The 23,613-nt window shown below is 46.2% G+C and overlaps 3 protein-coding genes across 7 annotated transcripts; 1 reads left to right on the top strand and 2 right to left on the bottom strand.

Moving 5' to 3' along the window:
* Positions 1-1,042: 1,042 nt before the first annotated feature.
* On the bottom strand, positions 1,043-5,645 carry LOC123992546 (ragulator complex protein LAMTOR1-like). Its single transcript, XM_046293759.1, has 5 exons — positions 5,387-5,645; positions 4,096-4,241; positions 3,921-3,998; positions 3,707-3,830; positions 1,043-2,704 (listed from the first exon to the last, which is right to left on the bottom strand). The coding sequence occupies exons 1-5, from the start codon at positions 5,426-5,428 to the stop codon at positions 2,612-2,614; spliced, it is 483 nt and encodes a 160-aa protein (XP_046149715.1). The 5' UTR covers positions 5,429-5,645; the 3' UTR covers positions 1,043-2,611.
* A 77-nt stretch (positions 5,646-5,722) lies between these two features.
* Positions 5,723-7,478, top strand: LOC123992237 (secreted frizzled-related protein 2-like). The gene is made up of 3 exons (XM_046293419.1): positions 5,723-6,671; positions 6,792-6,914; positions 6,960-7,478. The coding sequence occupies exons 1-3, from the start codon at positions 6,143-6,145 to the stop codon at positions 7,310-7,312; spliced, it is 1,005 nt and encodes a 334-aa protein (XP_046149375.1). The 5' UTR covers positions 5,723-6,142; the 3' UTR covers positions 7,313-7,478.
* A 3,260-nt stretch (positions 7,479-10,738) lies between these two features.
* LOC123993881 (anaphase-promoting complex subunit 15-like) lies at positions 10,739-14,407 on the bottom strand. 5 transcript variants are annotated; one of them, XM_046296345.1, is made up of 5 exons: positions 14,162-14,407; positions 13,579-13,700; positions 13,409-13,468; positions 11,574-11,714; positions 10,739-11,464 (listed from the first exon to the last, which is right to left on the bottom strand). In XM_046296345.1, the coding sequence occupies exons 2-5, from the start codon at positions 13,696-13,698 to the stop codon at positions 11,417-11,419; spliced, it is 369 nt and encodes a 122-aa protein (XP_046152301.1). In that variant the 5' UTR covers positions 13,699-13,700; positions 14,162-14,407; the 3' UTR covers positions 10,739-11,416. The 5 variants fall into 5 exon arrangements, with proteins under 5 accessions (XP_046152301.1, XP_046152296.1, XP_046152297.1 ...); XM_046296340.1 differs by having other exon boundaries at positions 13,579-13,704; positions 14,094-14,406; XM_046296341.1 differs by having other exon boundaries at positions 13,579-13,704; positions 14,102-14,406.
* Between the last annotated feature and the right edge of the window lie 9,206 nt (positions 14,408-23,613).

Below are 23,613 nucleotides of genomic sequence, written 5' to 3'. Positions count from 1 at the left end.
AATCTACACACACCCACATGCAAATATAGGCCGCCACTAAGCCCCACATAGGGGGTGGGTTACAGGGGTAGTTTATTCCACTCATACTCTTTGTGTGATCTCCCAGTGCTGTTTGAAATCTGTATGTTCACCGAGGGCAATGTGGCTCTGAGCCCTATGTGTAACAGGTGCTGAGTTCGTTGCAGCTGCGTAGCATTCTGACAGGTGCTTAAAATGAGCAGAGAGATCAGGGTCTAGTTACACACTGACTCTCTGCCTGTCTGCATAGCAACACTAAACTCCTACTGAGTTTTGGGGCATTCTCCCTCTCTGTTCAGTGCTAAATTACTACCAGTTGACAGTGTGTTTAGTCACTGAATGTATAGATGTGTTCAGTTCTACAGCATTATGGTCAAGAGAAAACAGAAGTTTGTGTACCCGGACAAACACCCAGTAATAAGAATGGGTGTAGGGAGTATGTGACTTCTGCACTGTAACGGGCCTGGATAGAATCATGGCCCAGGTCTGACATCATCCCAGCAAAACACCAGGACAACTGGGGGGGGGCTCACAATCATCATGCCAACCAGAGTTCCAGAACCACAGGCTTACATCAGAAGACCATTATGATCTGCCCCATCATGTAAAAGTACAATACAAATCTACTCATCAGAAACTCCGTTTGGTGTCTGTCAGAGTTGGGGAAGAAGGAATAGTACATCTACAGTAGATCTGACCTGTATAATTATTGAACTGGACCATTGACCTGCCAGGCCCAACCAGGAATAGAGCCCTCTCACTCACTCTCCCCGATGCACTTTTGTAGATGTTACTTTGTGTTAAAATATGGATCTGAGAATTGACCCTTTACCACGGGTTGATCAGCAGGTATGAGACATACTGAATAATCCCTATCATGGTAAACAAAGGCTTCATAGAAAGTTAAATAAATAATCATATCCATTACTTACAGTACACACTACATAAGATGTGATAATGTTCATTAGGTTTGTTGTAATGATACCCCACACAATTCTCTCTATATACCTACAGAACACCAGTCTTATTGTTGAAAGTCTTTAATGAATTCATTATTTGGGGGAAAAAATGTATTAACAGTATATCTTAATAAACCTTTTGGTACTAGCCTAAGAAATGAACAATGTTATCCAGGTACTATTGCACACTGAAGTAACAAAACAAACAAAACAAGCACACTGCAAAAAGTGGCAAATAAACACGGCCTTGCAGATGATCATCCCTTTAAAGACCCCAGAGAGTCACCCACCCACACACACACTCACCCCGGAGCATAAATACACTTAAAACACTAATAAATAATCACAACGCCTCTGATCATTAATTTAGGGGATACTCACAGGTTATGGTTGTTTATCTCAAACTGCCATGACAGCTTTCAGTTCATGGTTAATGTGAGTAACTCGTCACAATCTGTTTTGTTTAAAAATTCAAACAAACTTGGGAGTTAAGTTTTTTTCCTTTCATGTCATAAAAACTGGGCTGCTGTATCCTTAGTTTTGATTGGCTCTGAAAACAACTTAATTGGAGCTTTAGCCAATCCTGACCAACAGACTCTACAATGGGGAGGTGCATACACTCCATTTCTTGGTTCTGACAGAATCACATAAATCTGTACATAGAAGGCATCAACACTTCACTGATTCATTTACATTGCAAGCCCCCAAACCCTCCCCCCAAGCCCAGTTCCACCCCCAGCTGTATTGTTTTTGTGAAGTCTAAAGATATGAATTCAAGGACTGCCAGCTAAATTATTGAAGTGCTAAGCATGTTTCCCCCAGAAACCCATGTGGATTCCAACCTCTGTCCCCACCCCTGCACTCTGCCAACATGAGCTGAACTCAAGGGAAGACTCATATGGGTCATATCAGATTTGAACTTAGGTGCTATAGTTGAAATTAGTCCCTCCTGTTTTTAAACCTACCCAACTAACATTAGGTCAATCTAAGGATTTTAACAAAGATAAGGAACACTATAGTGAGGCTCTTTCTAGAAATTCATATTGATGACATGAGGGGTGGGATGTGTGTTCTGGGTGACCGGTCCACACGTGTCAGAACAGCATCCCCATGCTCACCGTAGTGGGTTGGCTGGCTGTGGACATATTTTTTTTGCCCTGTTCCTGTGCTACATTTGGACATGCATAATCACCCTCTTTTCCTAGCTGTGGTTAGTTAGTTAGTACATTACTGGAGCTGCATATCAGACGAGGTTAGCTACACCTGAAAAACTCACAGCCAGCGCTAACGCCAGCAGCAGCTTAGTCATGCAGCTAGCTAACCGTTTATTCAGTCAATCAGACTCAGTCACTCTTCAAACAAGAACATTTAAAATAACAAAAACTGCCCTAACACCATTATACTGCCATAACATTTGACGGCTGGTGAAAGAAGGATGAATGGTGGCTTTGAAAGGTGGTTCTGAAGGGTGCAGGGCAAGGTTGGTTAACCCTTTCAGCAGGGGAGGCCTGGTTGTCATAGTCCTCAGCAGGTTCCTGGTGGCATAGCTGGGTAGCACAGGGACTGGGACACATAGATGCAGTGTGGGCATTGGGGACAGGACGGGAGGAGTATTATGGAGGCCAGAGGGCAGATCAGGGGATGGCAAATTGAACCACTAGCTCTTCTTTAGCGTCCACCTTAATCTGAGAGATTGCACTGTAAGCATAGGCAGCTATCTTGGACACCTGTCAAACAATTAGAACAAATGAGGTTAACACGCATCAATCAGCTACATAATGCGTTTGTTGTTGCTCCAGAGCTGCCATACACTAACAGGTTTATGGACAGGGAAAGCACATGACTAATGGAAAGATGTCCTGATGAACATCGGAGAATGGCACTGTGTGTGTGTGTCTGTATTAGGGGTGTAACGATACACATATTAGTATTGAAAAGTTCGGTACGGGGACCTTGGTTCGGTCCACATTTTAAAATACATTACTTTTTTTATTTTATTAAACACTAGGCCTATAGGCTATGCCTACACAGTTGTATTGCTTGAGTAAATCTGAGCTGGAAAAATGTAACATTTCAGGCTATTCCGTTAAGACAATTTGAGCCTATGCGCAAATTGTAATGAAAATTCTAATTTTAATTGACACATTCTATTAGGTGTAGCAAATAACTAGTTGTGTACGATGGCAAGTAGTCGGGTGGATAAACCAGGAGGATTCTCAATCATCATTTCAAATCTTCAGTTTGGGAACATTTTGGTTTCCCAGTAGCTTACAACAGCGATGGACAGAGGAAGTATGTTCCCTCAAACATGTTGACACATTTACAATGACATCATCGCAGCATTCCTACCACCTGACCAAGACGAAGATGCAAACACTACAACTTTGTCTCCCCTCTGCATTCAAGCAGCTCTTTACAGGTAGTAATGAGACGAAATACAAGGAGAACCGGTACCGAGTCAAAGTGCAGGTGTACGAGGTAGTTGGAGTAATATGTATAGGTAGGGGTAAAAATGACCAGGCAACACCTGAGGTTGGTGGCCCCTTAATTGGGGAGGATGGGCTCGTGGTAATGACTGGAGTAGAATCAATGGAATTGTATCAAATACATCAAACACATGGTTTCCATGTACCAAACCATGAAACGTTACACCCCTAGTGTGTGTGTGTGTGTGTGTGTGTGTGTGTGTGTGTGTGTGTGTGTGTGTGTGTGTGTGTGTGTGTGAGCACCTGTTGTACATCCGAATATGGCACCAGATCACTAGCGAGCACTTGGTGCGGCTGGCTGGTGAGGGAAGGTAGTGGGAGGGGCTTCTTCTGAGACAGACTGTTACTCAACAAGGCCAGTTTTGTACTGAAAACACAATGAAAGACAGGTTAGTACTGAAACACAAGGCCAGTCAAAACCCACAGACACATTAAGCGACTACCTCCACACACCCACCTGTATTGCCGAGCTTTGTCCATGTACTCATGCTGCTCCATGCCTTGAGAGTCTGCAGCCGAGACATCTATGATGTTCCTAAGAAATGGAAAGACGGGCAGGTATTCAGCAGAATTCAATTCCAATGAAATAAACACCATGATGATGGAGGTGAAAGAGAATGTTTGTGTCTTACAGGGCTGTCTTGGTAAGGATGGATGTGAGTAAGGCCTGTTCGTCTGTGCGGGCTGAGGGTACACTGGTGGAGTTCCATTCTGTGCCGTTGAGGGGCTTGCTGTCGGGGTTCGGGTGGGGGATCAGCGGCTTACGCTCGTCAGGGTCCTGAGGCACAACATGCGCATCACGATCACAAACTATCACAACATCCTCGATCACCATCACAGGCTGTTCGGGTAACCAGATTCTGCTTATTGCTAAAATCATTATGATACAACATCTGAAGTCTACAACACCTATAATACTCATCCTCTGATTCGTTGCTTTGACAGGAAGAAAAGAATGAACCCAAACAAAAGTTACGTAACCCAGATATAATGATACTGGTGTGTATTTTTCAGTATTATACTGTGTTATAACAAGGTTAGCTAAGTAGTGGCAGGCTATAATGTGTACAACAGTCATCTGATAAACAGGATACAATCCCGGCCTCACATTTTTCCAAAAGAAAAAGAAAACTTCCCTTCACCAAATTCCATTTTGGCCTATGTCACCACAACTGGATGGGAAATCTGAGATCATATGACATGCATCTGGGAGAAGTTGATTGGCTGGCAATATCAACATGTTCCAACAGCTTGACCGAATGTGAACCTTTGAGGCCCAATTTACATAAGTGGTCACGTTTTACTGGCCCTGATTGATCATCATCATCATGATAGTTGAGAATTGAAACTAAGCTATTGTCTGCTGTGCAAGTAGATAGCTACTTACGTACACATGAACTGATTAAGTCAGCTGAACTAGTAAGCTAGATAATGTTTGTAATTGTCAATAGCTAATGTTGTTAGGTGTGTTGGTCAACTTGCCAATACGGGAACTAACGTTAGCTAAACTCCCTAGGCCCAATTTTTCTAGCACAGCTAGCAGTTGTATCTGAAATATTAGATATTTCTTAATTCCATTATTGTACGTTTAAATGTGTGTGCATTGTTGTGAATTGTTAGATATTACTGCACTGTTGGCGCCAGGAACACAAGCATTTTGCTACAACCGCAATAATATCTGCTATATGTGTACAATACAATTTGATTTGAAAGGACTGGCTAGCTTTCTGCTGGGTCGTAGTTGGCTAACTTAAAAATAGTTTTATTTTAACACGCAAAGAAGCACCATATTTTCACTTTTGACTCGTGGAATTCGTAACAACAAACTGTCTTGCAATGGCCTTATGACCACGAAGAAATTAAATATGTTTTGTTAAATAATATTTGACACCCTAGATAACCAACTAGCATAGCATTAGCTACCTGCTCGGTGGTCTCGTTCTCGCTACTGTAACAACAACCCATGGCGTCCGCTGGGCGTTCGGCGGTCTGCCAGGTACGCGAACCCAATCTCCGACTACTCCACCCGGGAAACTATAATAAGAGAAACAGACCCTGTCTGAGTCCACGGGAAAGGAATCGAACTTCTTTCTTTGTTTCGCTGACCGCTTCTGTCAGCTACTACAACAAACGAAGCCTATCACATGACAGCAGTTTTTGCGCAGCCAGGGCTCAGCAACAAACATATGACATCCGGCCAATGTGAAGATGCCATGGGGACAGATACCCTAATCACGTGACAGGGGTATTTTTTTTTTTAAAGACTTGCTAAAATAGTGAGCTTGCTGTTGTTTTGACTGGGGAATAAACCTGTAGAAAACAGACCGCGACGTAAGGAAAATGCATAACGAATAGATGGCAAAAATACATTGCCAGCACCGACTCATTGGGGGCAGGTTCTGGGCAGACTGCTATGGGAAGATAACACAACAAACAGTATTTCAGACGCCCCCCCCCGTTCTAATAACAAAGCCACTTTTACAGCCCTCAATAACCGGGAGTCACACCATTGCATTTGATGTAAGAACCAGTTTGTTCTGCATGACTGGGTGACGCCAGGCGCCCTCTCATTACACACTAGCCTAATACTAGTTTGATTACAACCGACTACGCACTTCTCCAGGACTGCTGAACAACCACCGTACTGCTTTGTTTTTTTATTCTACACGTGTCGTCAGTATGGCTCAACTGAAGTTAGCACTTTGCGTGTTGCTGTCTAGTTCTTTCGCCTCGGTTTTGACCACAGACAGCTCCATTCAGTTTGCGTCCGAAAGTCTCAGTTCCTCTTCGTTTCGCTCGGTGTGTAAGCCCATCCCCAGCACACTTTCCCTGTGCCACGGCGTCGGTTACGGGGATATGCGGCTGCCCAACCTGCTGGGGCACGACTCATTGAAAGAAGCCCAGCAACAGTCGGCCGCCTGGCTGCCGTTGGTCTCCAAACTCTGCCATCGGGATACCAAGAAGTTCTTGTGCTCGCTATTCGCCCCGGTGTGCCTACCGGAGGGGCCCGTGCGCCCCTGCCGTGGGCTGTGCGAGGCTGTGAGGGACAGTTGTCTCCCTGTGATGAGCGCGTTCGGATTCCCGTGGCCCGACATGTTCAACTGCACACAGTTCCCACGCGGGGTCCATCTCTGCATTCCCACCACGACCCAAGACACACAGCGTGCGCGGAAGGGAGAGGAAGCGGGTCACGAGGAGGCATCAGAGGGTTTGTGCCTATCGTTATCATCATTATCATAGAAAGCTGATCCTCTGCAAACATTTTCCAAGCCCTTTCACACACACGAACTAACCCTGTTCTCCGTGGCATGTCTCTTGGTGTCCTCAGGAACAGTGATCTGTGACTCATGCAGTCTGGCTGCTGAGGGGGAGACAGACATCCAGAACAACTTCTGCAAGCATTGGTCACACTTTAGACAAAGGCTTATAGAGGCCTATAACCTGTTTACATGTGTAAACGTGTTTACATATATTTCTGTGTTTTTTTTTCTCTCAGCCTTTAAACTGCTTATCGGGAGTGTGTCTGTGGAGGGGGGTGACTGCAGGTTTGTCCCTCTGGGCCGGAGTCGCATCCTGAGGTGGGAAGGTGGAGGCACGGAGAGGGCTGAGGGCGTCCGGGGGGCAATGGCCTACAGTGCCCTTTGGCTGCAGGAAGGGGGTACCTGCACCTGTCCTGCCCTGGAGGAGGCACATGGGGGAGGGGGGAAGGGGTCCGTGGCAGGGGTGTGGTACCTGGGCCTTGCTGACTTACAGGAGGGCAGGTTGATCCTCTCTAGGCTTGTGAGATGGAGGAAGGGGGACAAAGAACTAAAGAAGTTCATCAGGAGACTGCTCAAACAACCCTGCTGATGATGTCATCAAACAAGCATAAAGAGACTTTCCAATTTGGCCAATTGGATGTGTATGAGAGGACACCACAGCCCTGTTACATGTCAGCCTCTTGGCCTAGACCCTATCCCTTCAATATCCCTTTCATATCCCTTCAATATCCCTTTCATATCCCTTCAATATCCCTTTCAATATCCCTTCAATATCCCTTTCATATCCCTTCAAATATCCCTTTCATATCCCTTCAAATATCCCTTTCATATCCCTTTCAGACTGGTTGGTAGCTCAGTTGGTAGAGCATGGCCCTTTAATATCCCTAACGCCAGGGTAGTGGGTTCGATTCCCCCTTTCATATCCCTTCAATATCCCTTCAATATCCCTTCAATATCCCTTCAATATCCCTTTCATATCCCTTTCATATCCCTTCAATATCCCTTCAATATCCCTTTCATATCCCTTCCATATCCCTTCAATATCCCTTTCATATCCCTTCAATATCCCTTTCATATCCCTTTCATATCCCTTTCATATCCCTTCAATATCCCTTTCATATCCCTTTCATATCCCTTTCATATCCCTTCAATATCCCTTTCATATCCCTTTCATATCCCTTCAATATCCCTTTCATATCCCTTTCATATCCCTTCAATATCCCTTTCATATCCCTTCAATATCCCTTTCATATCCCTTTCATATCCCTTCAATATCCCTTTCATATCCCTTCAATATCCCTTTCATATCCCTTTCATATCCCTTCAATATCCCTTTCATATCCCTTCAATATCCCTTTCATATCCCTTTCATATCCCTTCAATATCCCTTCAATATCCCTTTCATATCCCTTCAATATCCCTTTCATATCCCTTTCATATCCCTTCAATATCCCTTCAATATCCCTTTCATATCCCTTCAATATCCCTTTCATATCCCTTCAATATCCCTTTCATATCCCTTCAATATCCCTTTCCCTTCAATATCCCTTTCATATCCCTTTCCATATCCCTTCAATATCCCTTTCATATCCCTTCAATATCCCTTTCATATCACACATGACTGTAAGTCGCTTTGGATAAAAGCATCTGCTAAATGGCATATATTATATCCCTTCAAATATCCCTTTCATATCCCTTCAATATCCCTTCAAATATCCCTTTCATATCCCTTCAATATCCCTTCAAATATCCCTTTCATATCCCTTCAATATCCCTTTCATATCCCTTCAATATCCCTTCAAATATCCCTTTCATATCCCTTCAATATCCCTTTCATTTCCCTTTCATATTCATATCATCTAGCTCTGGAGAAGTTGTGCCTTCATCATAGGGCTCCAGAGTGACTCGGGGTTTAAGATACTGTATCTCAGTGCAAGAGGTGTCACTACATTCCCTGGTTCGAATCCAGGCAGAATCACATCCGGCCGTGATTGGGAGTCTCATAGGGTGGCGCACAATTGATTCAGTTGTCCGGGTTTGGTCATCATTATCAATAAGAATTTGTTCTTAACTGACTTTCCTAGATAAATAAAGGTTAAATAAATAAAAATAAGAATAATTCAGTATCTACCCAGTCTGTTCAGATCTACGAAGACCTGCTAGTCAGAAGAGAGACTATCAGAGGACCAGTGTGTTTGTTTGGATCTATGTTCTGGGCACCTGTCACATATTAATTATTAAGTGTATTAAATTCTGAATATTATTATTTTTTAAATCAAATGTGAGAACATGATTGTGATTTGTGTGAGCCGAGTGAGGACACAGTTACCAGTGAGGCACAGAGCAGCATTAGTTCCATTCAAAGCAGAGTATTAGTAACATCAGAGACTGCTGTGTGTAATAAACATTATTTTGAGCTGTAAATACTGCTGTCACTATTATTTTCTGTGCATTTGTGTTTTCTGGATCCTTCTGTTTGTAGGAAGAGATAAACCTGACTCTAGACTCACACCACACATGTGTCTGTACACCTAATCCACCCATGTCTGTCTGTCTCTCACCCCCCTGTTTCTCTCTGTCCTCCTACATCGAGTGTCTTGAGTCAACATATGAAGAACTTTCCCTGGAGCCTACCAGTGATGTATTGCTGTATGTTTATAATGACATAATAGTTAGTCAATAATATGTGTGAGAAACGATGGAGTGGGGCTGGGGAGGGGTACTATGGCCACACCTGTTTTCTGTGAATAAAACAAACGTGCCTCAGGTTATCAATGAATAATTCAGAAGGCCAACTTCCTTACTACATACACACTCTGCCCTAACCTGTGGAGCTCTGACTACAGACACACACAATAACCTTTTTGCATTTCTCCTATTTGACAAATTTATCTCTGGGCAGATGAGTCTTGTTTTTGCTGTACGGCGGTTTTGTGGGAGAGAATATACTTTTTACAAGAGGTTTGTGTTATGGTAGGTTGAGTTGTAGTAGTTCAATGTAGCGTTGTTTGTCAGTGAGGTGAGAGAATCTCCTGTCACTCAGCGTAAAACTCTAGTAACTGCAGTATGGTGTTGGCCGGAGGAACAGCTGTGTATGTTGGTTAGCTTGTTGGTCTATAAGTACAGAATGGACTGTAATGGGTGTTTGTGTAATTGAGGAACAGTTTATCTGATCTTTTTTAATGAATAGTATGTGCGCTGGTAGTCTCCCTTCTCCTGGTGTGTGTTTAGATGTGTGTTAGTGTGTGTACCTACTGTATGTGTGTGTTTCTCCTTGCAGCAGTACTATGGTGTCTGGTGCCATAATGCTGGCCTTCCTCCCCCTGGTGTTGACTTATTCCCTACTACTACTACTTTGTTGTTCTACCGGGCGGTGCTGGTGAGGATGTGATATGACTGTAATACTAGGCTGAGCCGGGAAGAGAGGGCCTTTCAGTATGTTCTGACCCAAGCCACCCCCGGCGACCCAGAAAGCATCCTGAAAACCTTTGACCTCTGGTGCAGCAAGGTGGAGTTCAGCAGCAATATCAGCCCCAAGAAAGGTGACCCCACCTGACTGAAATTCTTCTCCCTCTCTTCTCCATCCACATTCGCCTGTCTGACCACACCTATGTGTGTGTAGGTAAGATAAGGGACCGGATTATTTTCCCAGCACTGCCCTCCGACAGTGCTGGGTTCCCACTGTGGATACAGCACAGTGCGTATTGCCTGGGCACCAGGCTCTACAGTGTGGAAATGGATGCAAGAATCACTGCCATAGCAGATGTCACACAAGGCTTCGAAGATGACACAGTGAGAGAGAGAGACACACATATCTATTACTAAGACATGCAAGGTTGGGTACAACTTACTTGTGGTTTTGTTGTCTGAGCCTCCTGCTGCCTTGACCCTCCTAGTCTCCTGCTGCCTTCTGCGTAGTGCCCCCTGCTGGTTGAATATCGCTCAGACAGCATCTGACATGTGTTATACAAGTCTGTGTGGCATCAATAAATCCATTACATACATTATCTGTAAACAATGTTTCTCTTTATTTACATAAGACACTGGACCAATTAAAAAGGCATTTACTTTACATACATACATACGAGCACCTGTGAAGTTCCTTTTTAAAATCAGTTTAGTTGAATACTAACGTTTGTTTTTAACTCTCCGGGTTTCTGTTGACAGCACACCCACACACAGCAGATTATGCAGGTGCAGTGTACAGGCTATGGTTTATGCCCATTCAGATGAGACGCGACTGGTGACGGACGGACGGACGGAGGAGTCAAAGTACACACACAGAACAACGACTACCAGAGAGGGGAGTGAGTGCACTCCGATGTCCTTGAGTTTGATGTGTGCATCGTCTAAACAAAGGGTCTGAGTGTCTCGTGATCTGTGGGGGACGACAGAACTAGCAGAGGGGAGGTTGAGGTGGAGCAAAGTTCTTTCTCCTAATGTTCCAAAAAACACTTGTTTCAAGAGAAAAATGTTTTAGTTTTCACACATTGCAACTGTAGAACACTGAATGAGAGAACACGCACACAGCACTTTCTCCATAAAGTAACACCCCACGCAGCTCACACCTCCCCTTTAGTTTCACAGGGTGGGTGTGAACAGCAGGGAAAGTTCACCAACCAAAAACCACTGTCCGGCAGAGTAGATGAACGCTACCAAGGGGGCATCAGAGAGCAGCGAGGATTACTCTGGCCTAGATCATCCACTGGTCCTGGTCTTGGTCTGCTCCCTCCATATCCACCTGAGAGAGGGATGAGTGACATTAAGAATCAAGAGGCCTAGTATTTCCCTTATATGGTGCTCCATAGACATGACCCCTAACCCCTGATTGTGTGTGCGCGCGTATTGACCTCGTTGACCTCTCCGTCATCCGGTGACTCGTTGTAGTCGTTCATCTCATCTATGTCCTGCATGTCCTCTTCATCCTCAGAGTCTTCCTCACTATCTTCCTCATCCTCATCCTCCTCCTCTTCTTCCTCGTCAAATGTTTGCTACACACCCACAGAGAACGCAAACACCAGAGTGAGCATGGAAAAATGACAGAAAACATCCTTAACAGCCACTATAAAAGAAAAGATCACTATCTTATTTTATTCCAAACGTTGACGCAAAATGGTAAACAATCAAGTCAAATTGTATTTATAAAGCCCTTTTTTCATCAGCCGATGTCACAAAGTGCTATACAGAAATCCAGGCTAAAACCCCAAACAGCAAGCAAAGCAGAAGCATTGTGGCTAGGAAAAACTCCCTAGAAAGGCAGGAACCTAGGAAGTTCACTTCTGGCTGTACCAGTTGGAGATTATAAGAATACAAGGCCAGATCGTTCTTCAAAATGTTCAAATGTTCACAAATGACCAGCAGTCAAATAATAATCACAGTGGTTGTAGAGTCTGCAACAGGTCAGTACCTCAGGAGTAAATGTCAGTTGGTTTTTCATAGCCAAGTGTTTTTATTTAATTTAACTAGCAAGTCAGTTAAAAACAAATTCTTATTTACAATGATGGTCTACCCCAGCCAAAACCTGATGCTGGGCCAATTGTGCACCGCCGATGGGACTCCCAATCACGGCCTGTTGTGATACAGTCTAGAATCGAACCAGGGTCTGTAGTGACACCTCTAGCACTGAGATGCAGTGCCTTAGACCACTGAGCCCCATTCAGTGGTCAAGACAGCAGGTACAGTAGAGGGATGGAGGGAGAGAGTTGAAAACAGCAGGTCTGAGGACAAGGTAGCACATCCAGTGAAACGACATGTACAATTTGAGGAATTAAATGTCATGACATATTAAAACCTCTCCCTAGCTGCTAAACTCTCTTTCTGTGTACCACACCCCCATAACCAAGTTCACACAGGGTAGGGGGTTTAGGATCACAATCTTTAACTTTACTTGGTTTGAATGCGAGCTAGCGAGCATTACAAAAGCATAACAGTAGTCTTGAACCACAGAGACGGTCATCCTGGGAAACATCTCTGTCTGAGAGGACACACTTCACTGAGACAGGATAGCTATCAGCACCCACCTAGATAACAGACCGGGATAGATTAGTACACAGCTGATCAGATTTGGGTTTCAGTGAACCTAAAAATATATCTGTGGGGAATGTAGCTAGCTGTGCTGTTTTCTCCTACTGTAGCTTTACACTATCTTTGGATGGTATAATTTAAGCTCTTGCTTGCCCTCCCTCCTCTGGTCCTAATGACTCTCCCAAACCTGGGAGCTGTTGGGAATAACCACAAAATGCAAACATGAACTTCTCTATTTTATTGAATTGTAATGCCCCACATAGAACCAACTACAAAATACATTACAATTGGATGTTCTGGTGCTGCTCGGGCAATTTAAAATATTGATTGGGGACCTTCTTATTGAGGAATGTAATACATTTAAAAAATGACATTTGTGTTGTACTGTATTTTACTGGATATATATTGTTTTCGATTTGGTCGTATGAAATTGTATTTGCAGGGATCCCTTGTGAAAGAGACACTGGTCTCAATGGTGACTCCCTGCATAAATAAAGGTAAAATAAATGTGAACATGATTCACCTTTGTAATATCGCAGGACTTGGTCAAAATCCATAAGCATCTTGTATATATTTGGGTCAACTTTTGGATTAAAATATGAGTGACCGACAGGTCAGTTGTCTAGGTAAGTAAAATAAACATTATTTAAAGCTCAGATACCTCGAAAATTGGCTTCCCAATAGGCATCAGGCTATTGTCCTTCTCTGAGATGCTCTGTAACTAAGGGGGAGAGACAGGAGAGGTCAGTGTGTGTATGTCTGAACCCAGGTTGGCTCTGTCACTCCTAGTCTTGCCCTGTATTTTCTCTCTCTGTGTTTGTTTGATTGTACCCAGGTCTGGTGCTGCTGCTCCTGTTGGTGTAACTCTGTCTCATCCACACACGGCCGGTCCAGGTTGAACCACAGAGTCTCTGTCATCCTGGGAAACAGCGAGGGGAACTGCGTGGACATCTCTGTCTGAGAAGACACACAGACTTCATTGAGACAGGATAGCTATCAGCACCCACCTCGATAACAGACCTGGCTAGATGAGTACAATCAGATGTTGGTTTCAGTGACCCTAACAATGTGTTGAGAGTGTAGCTAGCGAAAGCTACCTGTAAGAAATGTCACAACATAGCTAGCTAGCTGCTAACTTGGGTAGGTTAGCTACTGTAAGAATTGCACAGATTAGGTTTTGAAGACTTTAAAATGGTATCTGTTAAGTTATTGCAGATCTTCCTTACTAGCTAGCAAACACTCTTCATCCTGCATAATGTAGCTAACGCGTTATATGTTACGAAACAATATCTAATGCATCAACAAAAACATTTACACATATTTACTGTACATGTCATAATATTCACCGTCTTACTTGTGAAACCACTATCCCGACTAGTAGCTATCAAAATATAAATTTCAAATTTAAACAGACCGGAAACCAGTGTTGTTTTGTAAACGCTCCCGGTGTGTACGCATATCCTTCCACATACGTTCCGCTTACTCCTACTACAACAACTACTACAACTACTATTACTACTACTACTACTACTACTACTACTACTACTACTACTACTACTACTACTACTACTACTACTACTACTACTACTGCTGTTTCTTGTTCTAGAGGTTTATCAAATATTTTTACAACTCAACCATCTCATTGTTCTATCTTTGGTTTTATGGCAGACTACACTTATTGGTGTATTGCTATACGAGGTCTTCTTTGATATTATTGCAGTGCACAAACAAATGCTATAGGTGCATGCCGCCACCTACTGTTTTGGCTGTATATCAGACCAACTAATAAAAAAAATATTATAAAAAAAATCAGATTCAACTGCCAACAACCATCCCTACAGCAATTTCAAATTGCTTATATTAAGCAAACCAGAAGGTACGATTTTCTTGTTTTTTAAATTTACAGATAACCAGGTGCATACTCAAACACTCAGGCATAATTTATAAGCATGTGTTTAGTGGTCAGAGGTAGTAGGAATGACCAGGGATGTTCTCTTGATAAGTGTGCACATTAGACCATTCTCCTATCCTGCTAAACATTCAAAATATAACGAATATGTTTGGGTGTCAGGGACAATTGATGGTGTAAAAAGTACATAATTTTCTTTAGGAATGTTGTGAAGTAGAAGTAAAAGTTGTCAAAAATATAAATAGTAAAGTAACGTACAAATACCCCAAAACACGACTTAAGTAGTACTTTCAAGTATTTTTGCTTAAGTACGTGTTGGAGGAAATTATAGTTGAAATGATTAATAATGTATACATTTCAATTAGAACCATTTATTCTAATACTATTTTGTTTTGGTATGAAATGTATGGATTCTTGGTTAAGCTGTTACTGAAAATGTAAGTAAAACAAATTAATTGTCTGTACCTTGCGGGAAGGTTAAGGGAGAGGGATGATATATATTTTCTGACAGATAAGAATGGTCCTTGATATTCCATTAGTGGAGGAGAAGATATCTTTTAAGTCGCTCTGGATAAGAGCGTCTGCTAAATGACTTAAATGTAATGTAACTGTTTTAGACAGATTGGAATGTCTGGTTTATGAGGGGAGTAGAAGACATCTCCGGACCTGAAAACACTGTGCTATTGTGTGGATCGGAGAGAGTGTGAGAAACTGATGATGTCATTTCATGTCCTCTCTTTAGATGTAAGGTTCTTTGTATTTTGAGTTAGTACTCTCTTGAATTAAACGCTGTTACCTGGCTTTTAAGACTGGTCTCGATCTACTTCATGCATAATTAATGAACTTACAAATCATTAATGAAATAGAAAGAGTGCGAATTTGGTTTTGGCTACAAAACATATAGGAATTTAAAATTCCACTAACAGTACGTTACACCACTGTCAACAGGGCTGGAGTGGGTCGAGAACGTCACGTTCCTCAGTGTCCACATCATTAAGGATCTATCATTGTCCACACAGACCAGCACAGTTGGAGAAGAGGGCACGACAACGCTTCTTCCCCCTCAGGAGGCCGGAAAGATTTGGCATGGGCCCTCAGATCCTCAAAAGGTTCTACAGCTGCACCACTGAGTGCTGACTGACTGCATCAACGCTTCTATACCAGGGACCTCAACCCGATAGAGATGGTTTAGGATGAGTTGGACCGCAGAGGAAAAGCAGCCAACAAGTGCTCAGCATATGTGGGAACTCCTTCAAGACTGTTGGAAAAGCATTCCAGGTGAAGCTGTTTGAGAGAATGCCAATAGTGTGCAAAGCTGTCATCAAGGCAAAGGGTGTCTACTTTGAAGAATAACAAATATATTTTGATTTGTTTAATACTTTTTGGTTACTACATGATTCTACAATGTAGAAAATAGTACAAATTATATTTTTAATGTTTATTTATTTAACCTTTATTTAACTCAGTTAACAACAAATTCTTATTTACAATGACGGCCTACCAAATAAAGAAAAACCCTGGAATGAGTGGATGTCTCCAAACCTTTGACTGGTACTGTACATATCTATCTCAATTACCTCGTACCCCTGCACATCGACTCTGTACTGGTACTCCGTGTATATAGCCAAGATATCATACTCATTGTGTATTTTATTATTACTTGTTATTACTTTTCTATGATTTCTCTTTTTTCTTTCTCTCTTCATGGCTGGGAACGGCCTGGCCTGTAAGTAAGCATCTTGCTGTTAGTCTACACCTGTTGTTTACAAAGCATGTGATTAATAAAATGTGATTTGATTTGACACACACATACACGCACACACACAGGTATACACTCTCTCACAGACACACACAAACCTTTAAATGCAAAATAAAACATTGTGATGAAACATTGTTTCTTTATCCTGTCCTCTCCACCCCTCTCTCCACCCCTCTCTCCTCCCCTCTCTCCACCCCTCTCTCCACCCTTCTCTCCTCCCCTCTCTCCTCCCCTCTCTCCACCCCTCTCTCCACCCCTCTCTCCTCCCCTCTCTCCTCCCCTCTCTCCACCCCTCTCTCCTCCCCTCTCTCCACCCTTCTCTCCTCCCCTCTCTCCTCCCCTCTCTCCACCCTTCTCTCCTCCCCTCTCTCCTCCCCTCTCCTCCCCTCTCTCCACCCTTCTCTCCTCCCCTCTCTCCACCCCTCTCTCCTCCCCTCTCCCCACCCCTCTCTCCACCCTTCTCTCCTCCCCTCTCTCCACACCTCTCTCCACCCCTCTCTCCTCCCTTTCTTCTCTGCTGCCTACAGCTGTGGTTCACTGGAAAGAACCCCAACAAGAAGGTGGCAGAATACTGCTTAAACCACACCACCCTGGCAACGTGCTGCCCCCGCAACACACTCCTCCTCCTGGCAACAATGTCATTAAGCATTGTCCTGCTTTGAATAAAACCACAGATGCTTATGTCATAGATGGCTTTATGTGTCCTTGTATTCCTACACTCTGTAACTGTGTTTCTGTGGCTATATGTCTCATATCAAATTACATCCTATTCCACACAGTAAATAAAGGTTCAATTTAAAAAGCGAAATATGCACTACTTTTGACCAGAGCCACAGGAAAATAATGACCTCTTTCCTCAGTCCTCACCCTTACTCCCTTACACCCTTACTCCCTTACTCCCTCTCAGTCCTCACCCTTACTCCCTTACTCCCTTACTCCCTTACTCCCTTACACCCTTACTCCCTTACTCCCTCTCAGTCCTCACCCTTACTCCCTTACTCCCTCTTCATGCTGTTCTCTTCTCCCTTCCCTCCTCTCTGTCCTCACCCTTACTCCCTCTTCATGCTGTTCTCTTCTCCCTTCCCTCCTCTCAGTCCTCACCCTTACTCCCTCTTCATGCTGTTCTCTTCTCCCTTCCCTCCTCTCAGTCCTCACCCTTACTCCCTCTCAGTCCTCACCCTTACTCCCTCTTCATGCTGTTCTCTTCTCCCTTCCCTCCTCTCAGTCCTCACCCTTACTCCCTCTCAGTCCTCACCCTTACTCCCTCTTCAGTGTTCTCCCTTCTCCCTTCCCTCCTCTCAGTCCTCACCCTTCTCCCTCTCAGTCCTCACCCTTACTCCCTCTTCATGCTGTTCTCTTCTCCCTTCCCTCCTCTCTGTCCTCACCCTTACTCCCTCTTCATGCTGTTCTCTTCTCCCTTCCCTCCTCTCAGTCCTCACCCTTACTCCCTCTCAGTCCTCTCCCTTACTCCCTCTTCATGCTGTTCTCTTCTCCCTTCCCTCCTCTCAGTCCTCACCCTTACTCCCTCTCAGTCCTCTCCCTTACTCCCTCTTCATGCTGTTCTCTTCTCCCTTCCCTCCTCTCAGTCCTCACCCTTACTCCCTCTTCATGCTGTTCTCTTCTCCCTTCCCTCCTCTCAGTCCTCACCCTTACTCCCTCTCAGTCCTCTCCCTTACTCCCTCTTCATGCTGTTCTCTTCTCCCTTCCCTCCTCTCTGTCCTCACCCTTACTCCCTCTTCATGCTGTTCTCTTCTCCCTTCCCTCCTCTCAGTCCTCACCCTTACTCCCTCTTCATGCTGTTCTCTTCTCCCTTCCCTCCTCTCAGTCCTCACCCTTACTCCCTCTTCAGTCCTCACCTTCTCTTCATGCTGTTCTCTTCTCCCTTCCCTCCTCTCTGTCCTCACCCTTACTCCCTCTCAGTCCTCACCCTTACTCCCTCTCAGTCCTCACCCTTACTCCCTCTTCATGCTGTTCTCTTCTCCCTTCCCTCCTCTCAGTCCTCACCCTTACTCCCTCTCAGTCCTCACCCTTACTCCCTCTTCATGCTGTTCTCTTCTCCCTTCCCTCCTCTCAGTCCTCACCCTTACTCCCTCTCATGCTGTTCTCTTCTCCCTTCCCTCCTCTCAGTCCTCACCCTTACTCCCTCTCAGTCCTCTCCCTTACTCCCTCTTCATGCTGTTCTCTTCTCCCTTCCCTCCTCTCAGTCCTCACCCTTACTCCCTCTCAGTCCTCACCCTTACTCCCTCTTCATGCTGTTCTCTTCTCCCTTCCCTCCTCTCAGTCCTCACCCTTACTCCCTCTCCATGCTGTTCTCTTCTCCCTTCCCTCCTCTCAGTCCTCACCCTTACTCCCTCTCAGTCCTCTCCCTTACTCCCTCTTCATGCTGTTCTCTTCTCCCTTCCCTCCTCTCAGTCCTCACCCTTACTCCCTCTCAGTCCTCTCCCTTACTCCCTCTCCATGCTGTTCTCTTCTCCCTTCCCTCCTCTCAGTCCTCACCCTTACTCCCTCTCAGTCCTCACCCTTACTCCCTCTCCATGCTGTTCTCTTCTCCCTTCCCTCCTCCTCTCACCCTTAGTCCTCTCAGTCCTCACCCTTACTCCCTCTTCATGCTGTTCTCTTCTCCCTCCTCCAGTCCTCACCCTTACTCCTCTCAGTCCTCACCCTTACTCCTCTCCTCACCCTGTTCTCTCAGTCTCCCTTACTCCCTCTTCATGCTGTTCTCTTCTCCCTTCCCTCCTCTCAGTCCTCACCCTTACTCCCTCTCAGTCCTCACCCTTACTCCCTCCTCTCAGTCCTCACCCTTACTCCCTCTTCATGCTGTTCTCTTCTCCCTTCCCTCCTCTCAGTCCTCACCCTTACTCCCTCTTCATGCTGTTCTCTTCTCCCTTCCCTCCTCTCAGTCCTCACCCTTACTCCCTCTCAGTCCTCTCCCTTACTCCCTCTTCATGCTGTTCTCTTCTCCCTTCCCTCCTCCTCCTCTCACCCTTACTCCCTCTCAGTCCTCACCCTTACTCCCTCTTCATGCTGTTCTCTTCTCCTTCCCTCCTCTCAGTCCTCACCCTTACTCCCTCTCAGTCCTCACCCTTACTCCCTCTTCATGCTGTTCTCTTCTCCCTTCCCTCCTCTCAGTCCTCACCCTTACTCCCTCTCAGTCCTCTCCCTTACTCCCTCTTCATGCTGTTCTCTTCTCCCTTCCCTCCTCTCAGTCCTCACCCTTACTCCCTCTCAGTCCTCTCCCTTACTCCCTCTCCATGCTGTTCTCTTCTCCCTTCCTTCCTCTCAGTCCTCACCCTTACTCCCTCTCAGTCCTCACCCTTACTCCCTCTTCATGCTGTTCTCTTCTCCCTTCCCTCCTCTCAGTCCTCACCCTTACTCCCTCTCCATGCTGTTCTCTTCTCCCTTCCCTCCTCTCAGTCCTCACCCTTACTCCCTCTCAGTCCTCACCCTTACTCCCTCTTCATGCTGTTCTCTTCTCCCTTCCCTCCTCTCAGTCCTCACCCTTACTCCCTCTTCATGCTGTTCTCTTCTCCCTTCCCTCCTCTCAGTCCTCACCCTTACTCCCTCTCAGTCCTCACCCTTACTCCCTCTTCATGCTGTTCTCTTCTCCCTTCCCTCCTCTCTGTCCTCACCCTTACTCCCTCTTCATGCTGTTCTCTTCTCCCTTCCCTCCTCTCAGTCCTCACCCTTACTCCCTCTTCATGCTGTTCTCTTCTCCCTTCCCTCCTCTCAGTCCTCACCCTTACTCCCTCTCAGTCCTCACCCTTACTCCCTCTTCATGCTGTTCTCTTCTCCCTTCCCTCCTCTCTGTCCTCACCCTTACTCCCTCTCAGTCCTCACCCTTACTCCCTCTCAGTCCTCACCCTTACTCCCTCTTCATGCTGTTCTCTTCTCCCTTCCCTCCTCTCAGTCCTCACCCTTACTCCCTCTCAGTCCTCACCCTTACTCCTCTTCATGCTGTTCTCTTCTCCTTCCCTCCTCTCAGTCCTCACCCTTACTCCCTCTCCATGCTGTTCTCTTCTCCTTCCCTCCTCTCAGTCCTCACCCTTACTCCCTCTCAGTCCTCTCCCTTACTCCCTCTTCATGCTGTTCTCTTCTCCCTTCCCTCCTCTCAGTCCTCACCCTTACTCCCTCTCAGTCCTCACCCTTACTCCTCTTCATGCTGTTCTCTTCTCCCTTCCCTCCTCTCAGTCCTCACCCTTACTCCCTCTCCATGCTGTTCTCTTCTCCTTCCCTCCTCTCAGTCCTCACCCTTACTCCCTCTCAGTCCTCTCCCTTACTCCCTCTTCATGCTGTTCTCTTCTCCCTTCCCTCCTCTCAGTCCTCACCCTTACTCCCTCTCAGTCCTCTCCCTTACTCCCTCTCCATGCTGTTCTCTTCTCCCTTCCCTCCTCTCAGTCCTCACCCTTACTCCCTCTCAGTCCTCACCCTTACTCCCTCTCCATGCTGTTCTCTTCTCCCTTCCCTCCTCTCAGTCCTCACCCTTACTCCCTCTCAGTCCTCACCCTTACTCCCTCTTCATGCTGTTCTCTTCTCCCTTCCCTCCTCTCAGTCCTCACCCTTACTCCCTCTCAGTCCTCACCCTTACTCCCTCTCAGTCCTCACCCTTACTCCCTCTCAGTCCTCACCCTTACTCCCTCTTCATGCTGTTCTCTTCTCCCTTCCCTCCTCTCAGTCCTCACCCTTACTCCCTCTCAGTCCTCACCCTTACTCCCTCTCAGTCCTCACCCTTACTCCCTCTTCATGCTGTTCTCTTCTCCCTTCCCTCCTCTCAGTCCTCACCCTTACTCCCTCTCCATGCTGTTCTCTTCTCCCTTCCCTCCTCTCAGTCCTCACCCTTACTCCCTCTCAGTCCTCTCCCTTACTCCCTCTTCATGCTGTTCTCTTCTCCCTTCCCTCCTCTCAGTCCTCACCCTTACTCCCTCTCAGTCCTCACCCTTACTCCCTCTCCATGCTGTTCTCTTCTCCCTTCCCTCCTCTCAGTCCTCACCCTTACTCCCTCTCAGTCCTCACCCTTACTCCCTCTTCATGCTTTTCTCTTCTCCCTTCCCTCCTCTCAGTCCTCACCCTTACTCCCTCTCAGTCCTCTCCCTTACTCCCTCTTCATGCTGTTCTCTTCTCCTTCCCTCCTCTCAGTCCTCACCCTTACTCCTCTCAGTCCTCTCCCTTACTCCCTCTCCATGCTGTTCTCTTCTCCCTTCCTTCCTCTCAGTCCTCACCCTTACTCCCTCTCAGTCCTCACCCTTACTCCCTCTTCATGCTGTTCTCTTCTCCCTTCCCTCCTCTCAGTCCTCACCCTTACTCCCTCTCCATGCTGTTCTCTTCTCCCTTCCCTCCTCTCAGTCCTCACCCTTACTCCCTCTCAGTCCTCACCCTTACTCCCTCTTCATGCTGTTCTCTTCTCCTTCCCTCCTCTCAGTCCTCACCCTTACTCCCTCTTCATGCTGTTCTCTTCTCCCTTCCCTCCTCTCAGTCCTCACCCTTACTCCCTCTCAGTCCTCACCCTTACTCCCTCTTCATGCTGTTCTCTTCTCCCTTCCCTCCTCTCTGTCCTCACCCTACTCCCTCTTCATGCTGTTCTCTTCTCCCTTCCCTCCTCTCAGTCCTCACCCTTACTCCCTCTCAGTCCTCACCCTTACTCCCTCTTCATGCTGTTCTCTTCTCCCTTCCCTCCTCTCAGTCCTCACCCTTACTCCCTCTCAGTCCTCTCCCTTACTCCCTCTTCATGCTGTTCTCTTCTCCCTTCCCTCCTCTCTGTCCTCACCCTTACTCCCTCTTCATGCTGTTCTCTTCTCCCTTCCCTCCTCTCAGTCCTCACCCTTACTCCCTCTCAGTCCTCACCCTTACTCCATCTTCATGCTGTTCTCTTCTCCCTTCCCTCCTCTCAGTCCTCACCCTTACTCCCTCTCAGTCCTCACCCTTACTCCCTCTTCATGCTGTTCTCTTCTCCCTTCCCTCCTCTCAGTCCTCACCCTTACTCCCTCTCAGTCCTCACCCTTACTCCCTCTTCATGCTGTTCTCTTCTCCCTTCCCTCCTCTCAGTCCTCACCCTTACTCCCTCTCAGTCCTCTCCCTTACTCCCTCTTCATGCTGTTCTCTTCTCCCTTCCCTCCTCTCAGTCCTCTCCCTTACTCCCTCTTCATGCTGTTCTCTTCTCCCTTCCCTCCTCTCAGTCCTCACCCTTACTCCCTCTCTGTCCTCACCCTTACTCCCTCTTCATGCTGTTCTCTTCTCCCTTCCCTCCTCTCTGTCCTCTCCCTTACTCCCTCTTCATGCTGTTCTCTTCTCCCTTCCCTCCTCTCAGTCCTCACCCTTACTCCCTCTTCATGCTGTTCTCTTCTCCTTCCCTCCTCTCAGTCCTCTCCCTTACTCCCTCTTCATGCTGTTCTCTTCTCCTTCCCTCCTCTCAGTCCTCACCCTTACTCCCTCTCTGTCCTCACCCTTACTCCCTCTTCATGCTGTTCTCTTCTCCCTTCCCTCCTCTCTGTCCTCACCCTTACTCCCTCTTCATGCTGTTCTCTTCTCCCTTCCCTCCTCTCTGTCCTCACCCTTACTCCCTCTTCATGCTGTTCTCTTCTCCCTTCCCTCCTCTCTGTCCTCACCCTTACTCCCTCTCAGTCCTCACCCTTACTCCCTCTCAGTCCTCACCCTTACTCCCTCTCAGTCCTCACCCTTACTCCCTCTTCATGCTGTTCTCTTCTCCCTTCCCTCCTCTCAGTCCTCACCCTTACTCCCTCTTCATGCTGTTCTCTTCTCCCTTCCCTCCTCTCAGTCCTCACCCTTACTCCCTCTCAGTCCTCACCCTTACTCCCTCTTCATGCTGTTCTCTTCTCCCTTCCCTCCTCTCAGTCCTCACCCTTACTCCCTCTCAGTCCTCACCCTTACTCCCTCTTCATGCTGTTCTCTTCTCCCTTCCCTCCTCTCAGTCCTCACCCTTACTCCCTCTTCATGCTGTTCTCTTCTCCCTTCCCTCCTCTCTGTCCTCACCCTTACTCCCTCTTCATGCTGTTCTCTTCTCCCTTCCTCACCCCTCTCTTCATGCTGTCCTCTCCCTTCCTCCCTCTCAGTCCTCACCCTTACTCCCTCTCAGTCCTCACCCTTACTCCCTCTTCATGCTGTTCTCTTCTCCTTCCCTCCTCTCAGTCCTCACCCTTACTCCCTCTCAGTCCTCACCCCTTCCTCTTCATGCTGTTCTCTTCTC

This window comes from Oncorhynchus gorbuscha, linkage group LG13 (assembly GCF_021184085.1).
Source record: "Oncorhynchus gorbuscha isolate QuinsamMale2020 ecotype Even-year linkage group LG13, OgorEven_v1.0, whole genome shotgun sequence".
Lineage (NCBI taxonomy): Eukaryota > Metazoa > Chordata > Actinopteri > Salmoniformes > Salmonidae > Oncorhynchus > Oncorhynchus gorbuscha.
This window is presented reverse-complemented; position numbering and strand designations above follow the sequence as displayed.

What these genes read in the sequence shown, in the direction of transcription:
- LOC123992546 (XM_046293759.1), bottom strand. Translation starts at nt 5,428, where the DNA reads ATGGGTTGTTGTTACAGTAGCGAGAACGAGACCACCGAGCAG. An exon ending in AGAACGAGACCACCGAGCAG is followed by an intron (nt 4,242 to 5,386) that starts GTAGCTAATGCT and finishes GTTGTGCCTCAG; the next exon opens with GACCCTGACGAGCGTAAGCC. An exon ending in ATCCTTACCAAGACAGCCCT is followed by an intron (nt 3,999 to 4,095) that starts GTAAGACACAAA and finishes TCCATTTCTTAG; the next exon opens with GAACATCATAGATGTCTCGG.
- LOC123992237 (XM_046293419.1), top strand. Translation starts at nt 6,143, where the DNA reads ATGGCTCAACTGAAGTTAGCACTTTGCGTGTTGCTGTCTAGTTCTTTC. An exon ending in TCACGAGGAGGCATCAGAGG is followed by an intron (nt 6,672 to 6,791) that starts GTTTGTGCCTAT and finishes TGGTGTCCTCAG; the next exon opens with GAACAGTGATCTGTGACTCA. An exon ending in GGCCTATAACCTGTTTACAT is followed by an intron (nt 6,915 to 6,959) that starts GTGTAAACGTGT and finishes TTTTTCTCTCAG; the next exon opens with CCTTTAAACTGCTTATCGGG.
- LOC123993881 (XM_046296345.1), bottom strand. Translation starts at nt 13,698, where the DNA reads ATGTCCACGCAGTTCCCCTCGCTGTTTCCCAGGATGACAGAGACTCTG. An exon ending in TTGGGAAGCCAATTTTCGAG is followed by an intron (nt 11,715 to 13,408) that starts GTATCTGAGCTT and finishes GTGGGTGTGTAG; the next exon opens with CAAACATTTGACGAGGAAGA. An exon ending in ATGACGGAGAGGTCAACGAG is followed by an intron (nt 11,465 to 11,573) that starts GTCAATACGCGC and finishes TCCCTCTCTCAG; the next exon opens with GTGGATATGGAGGGAGCAGA.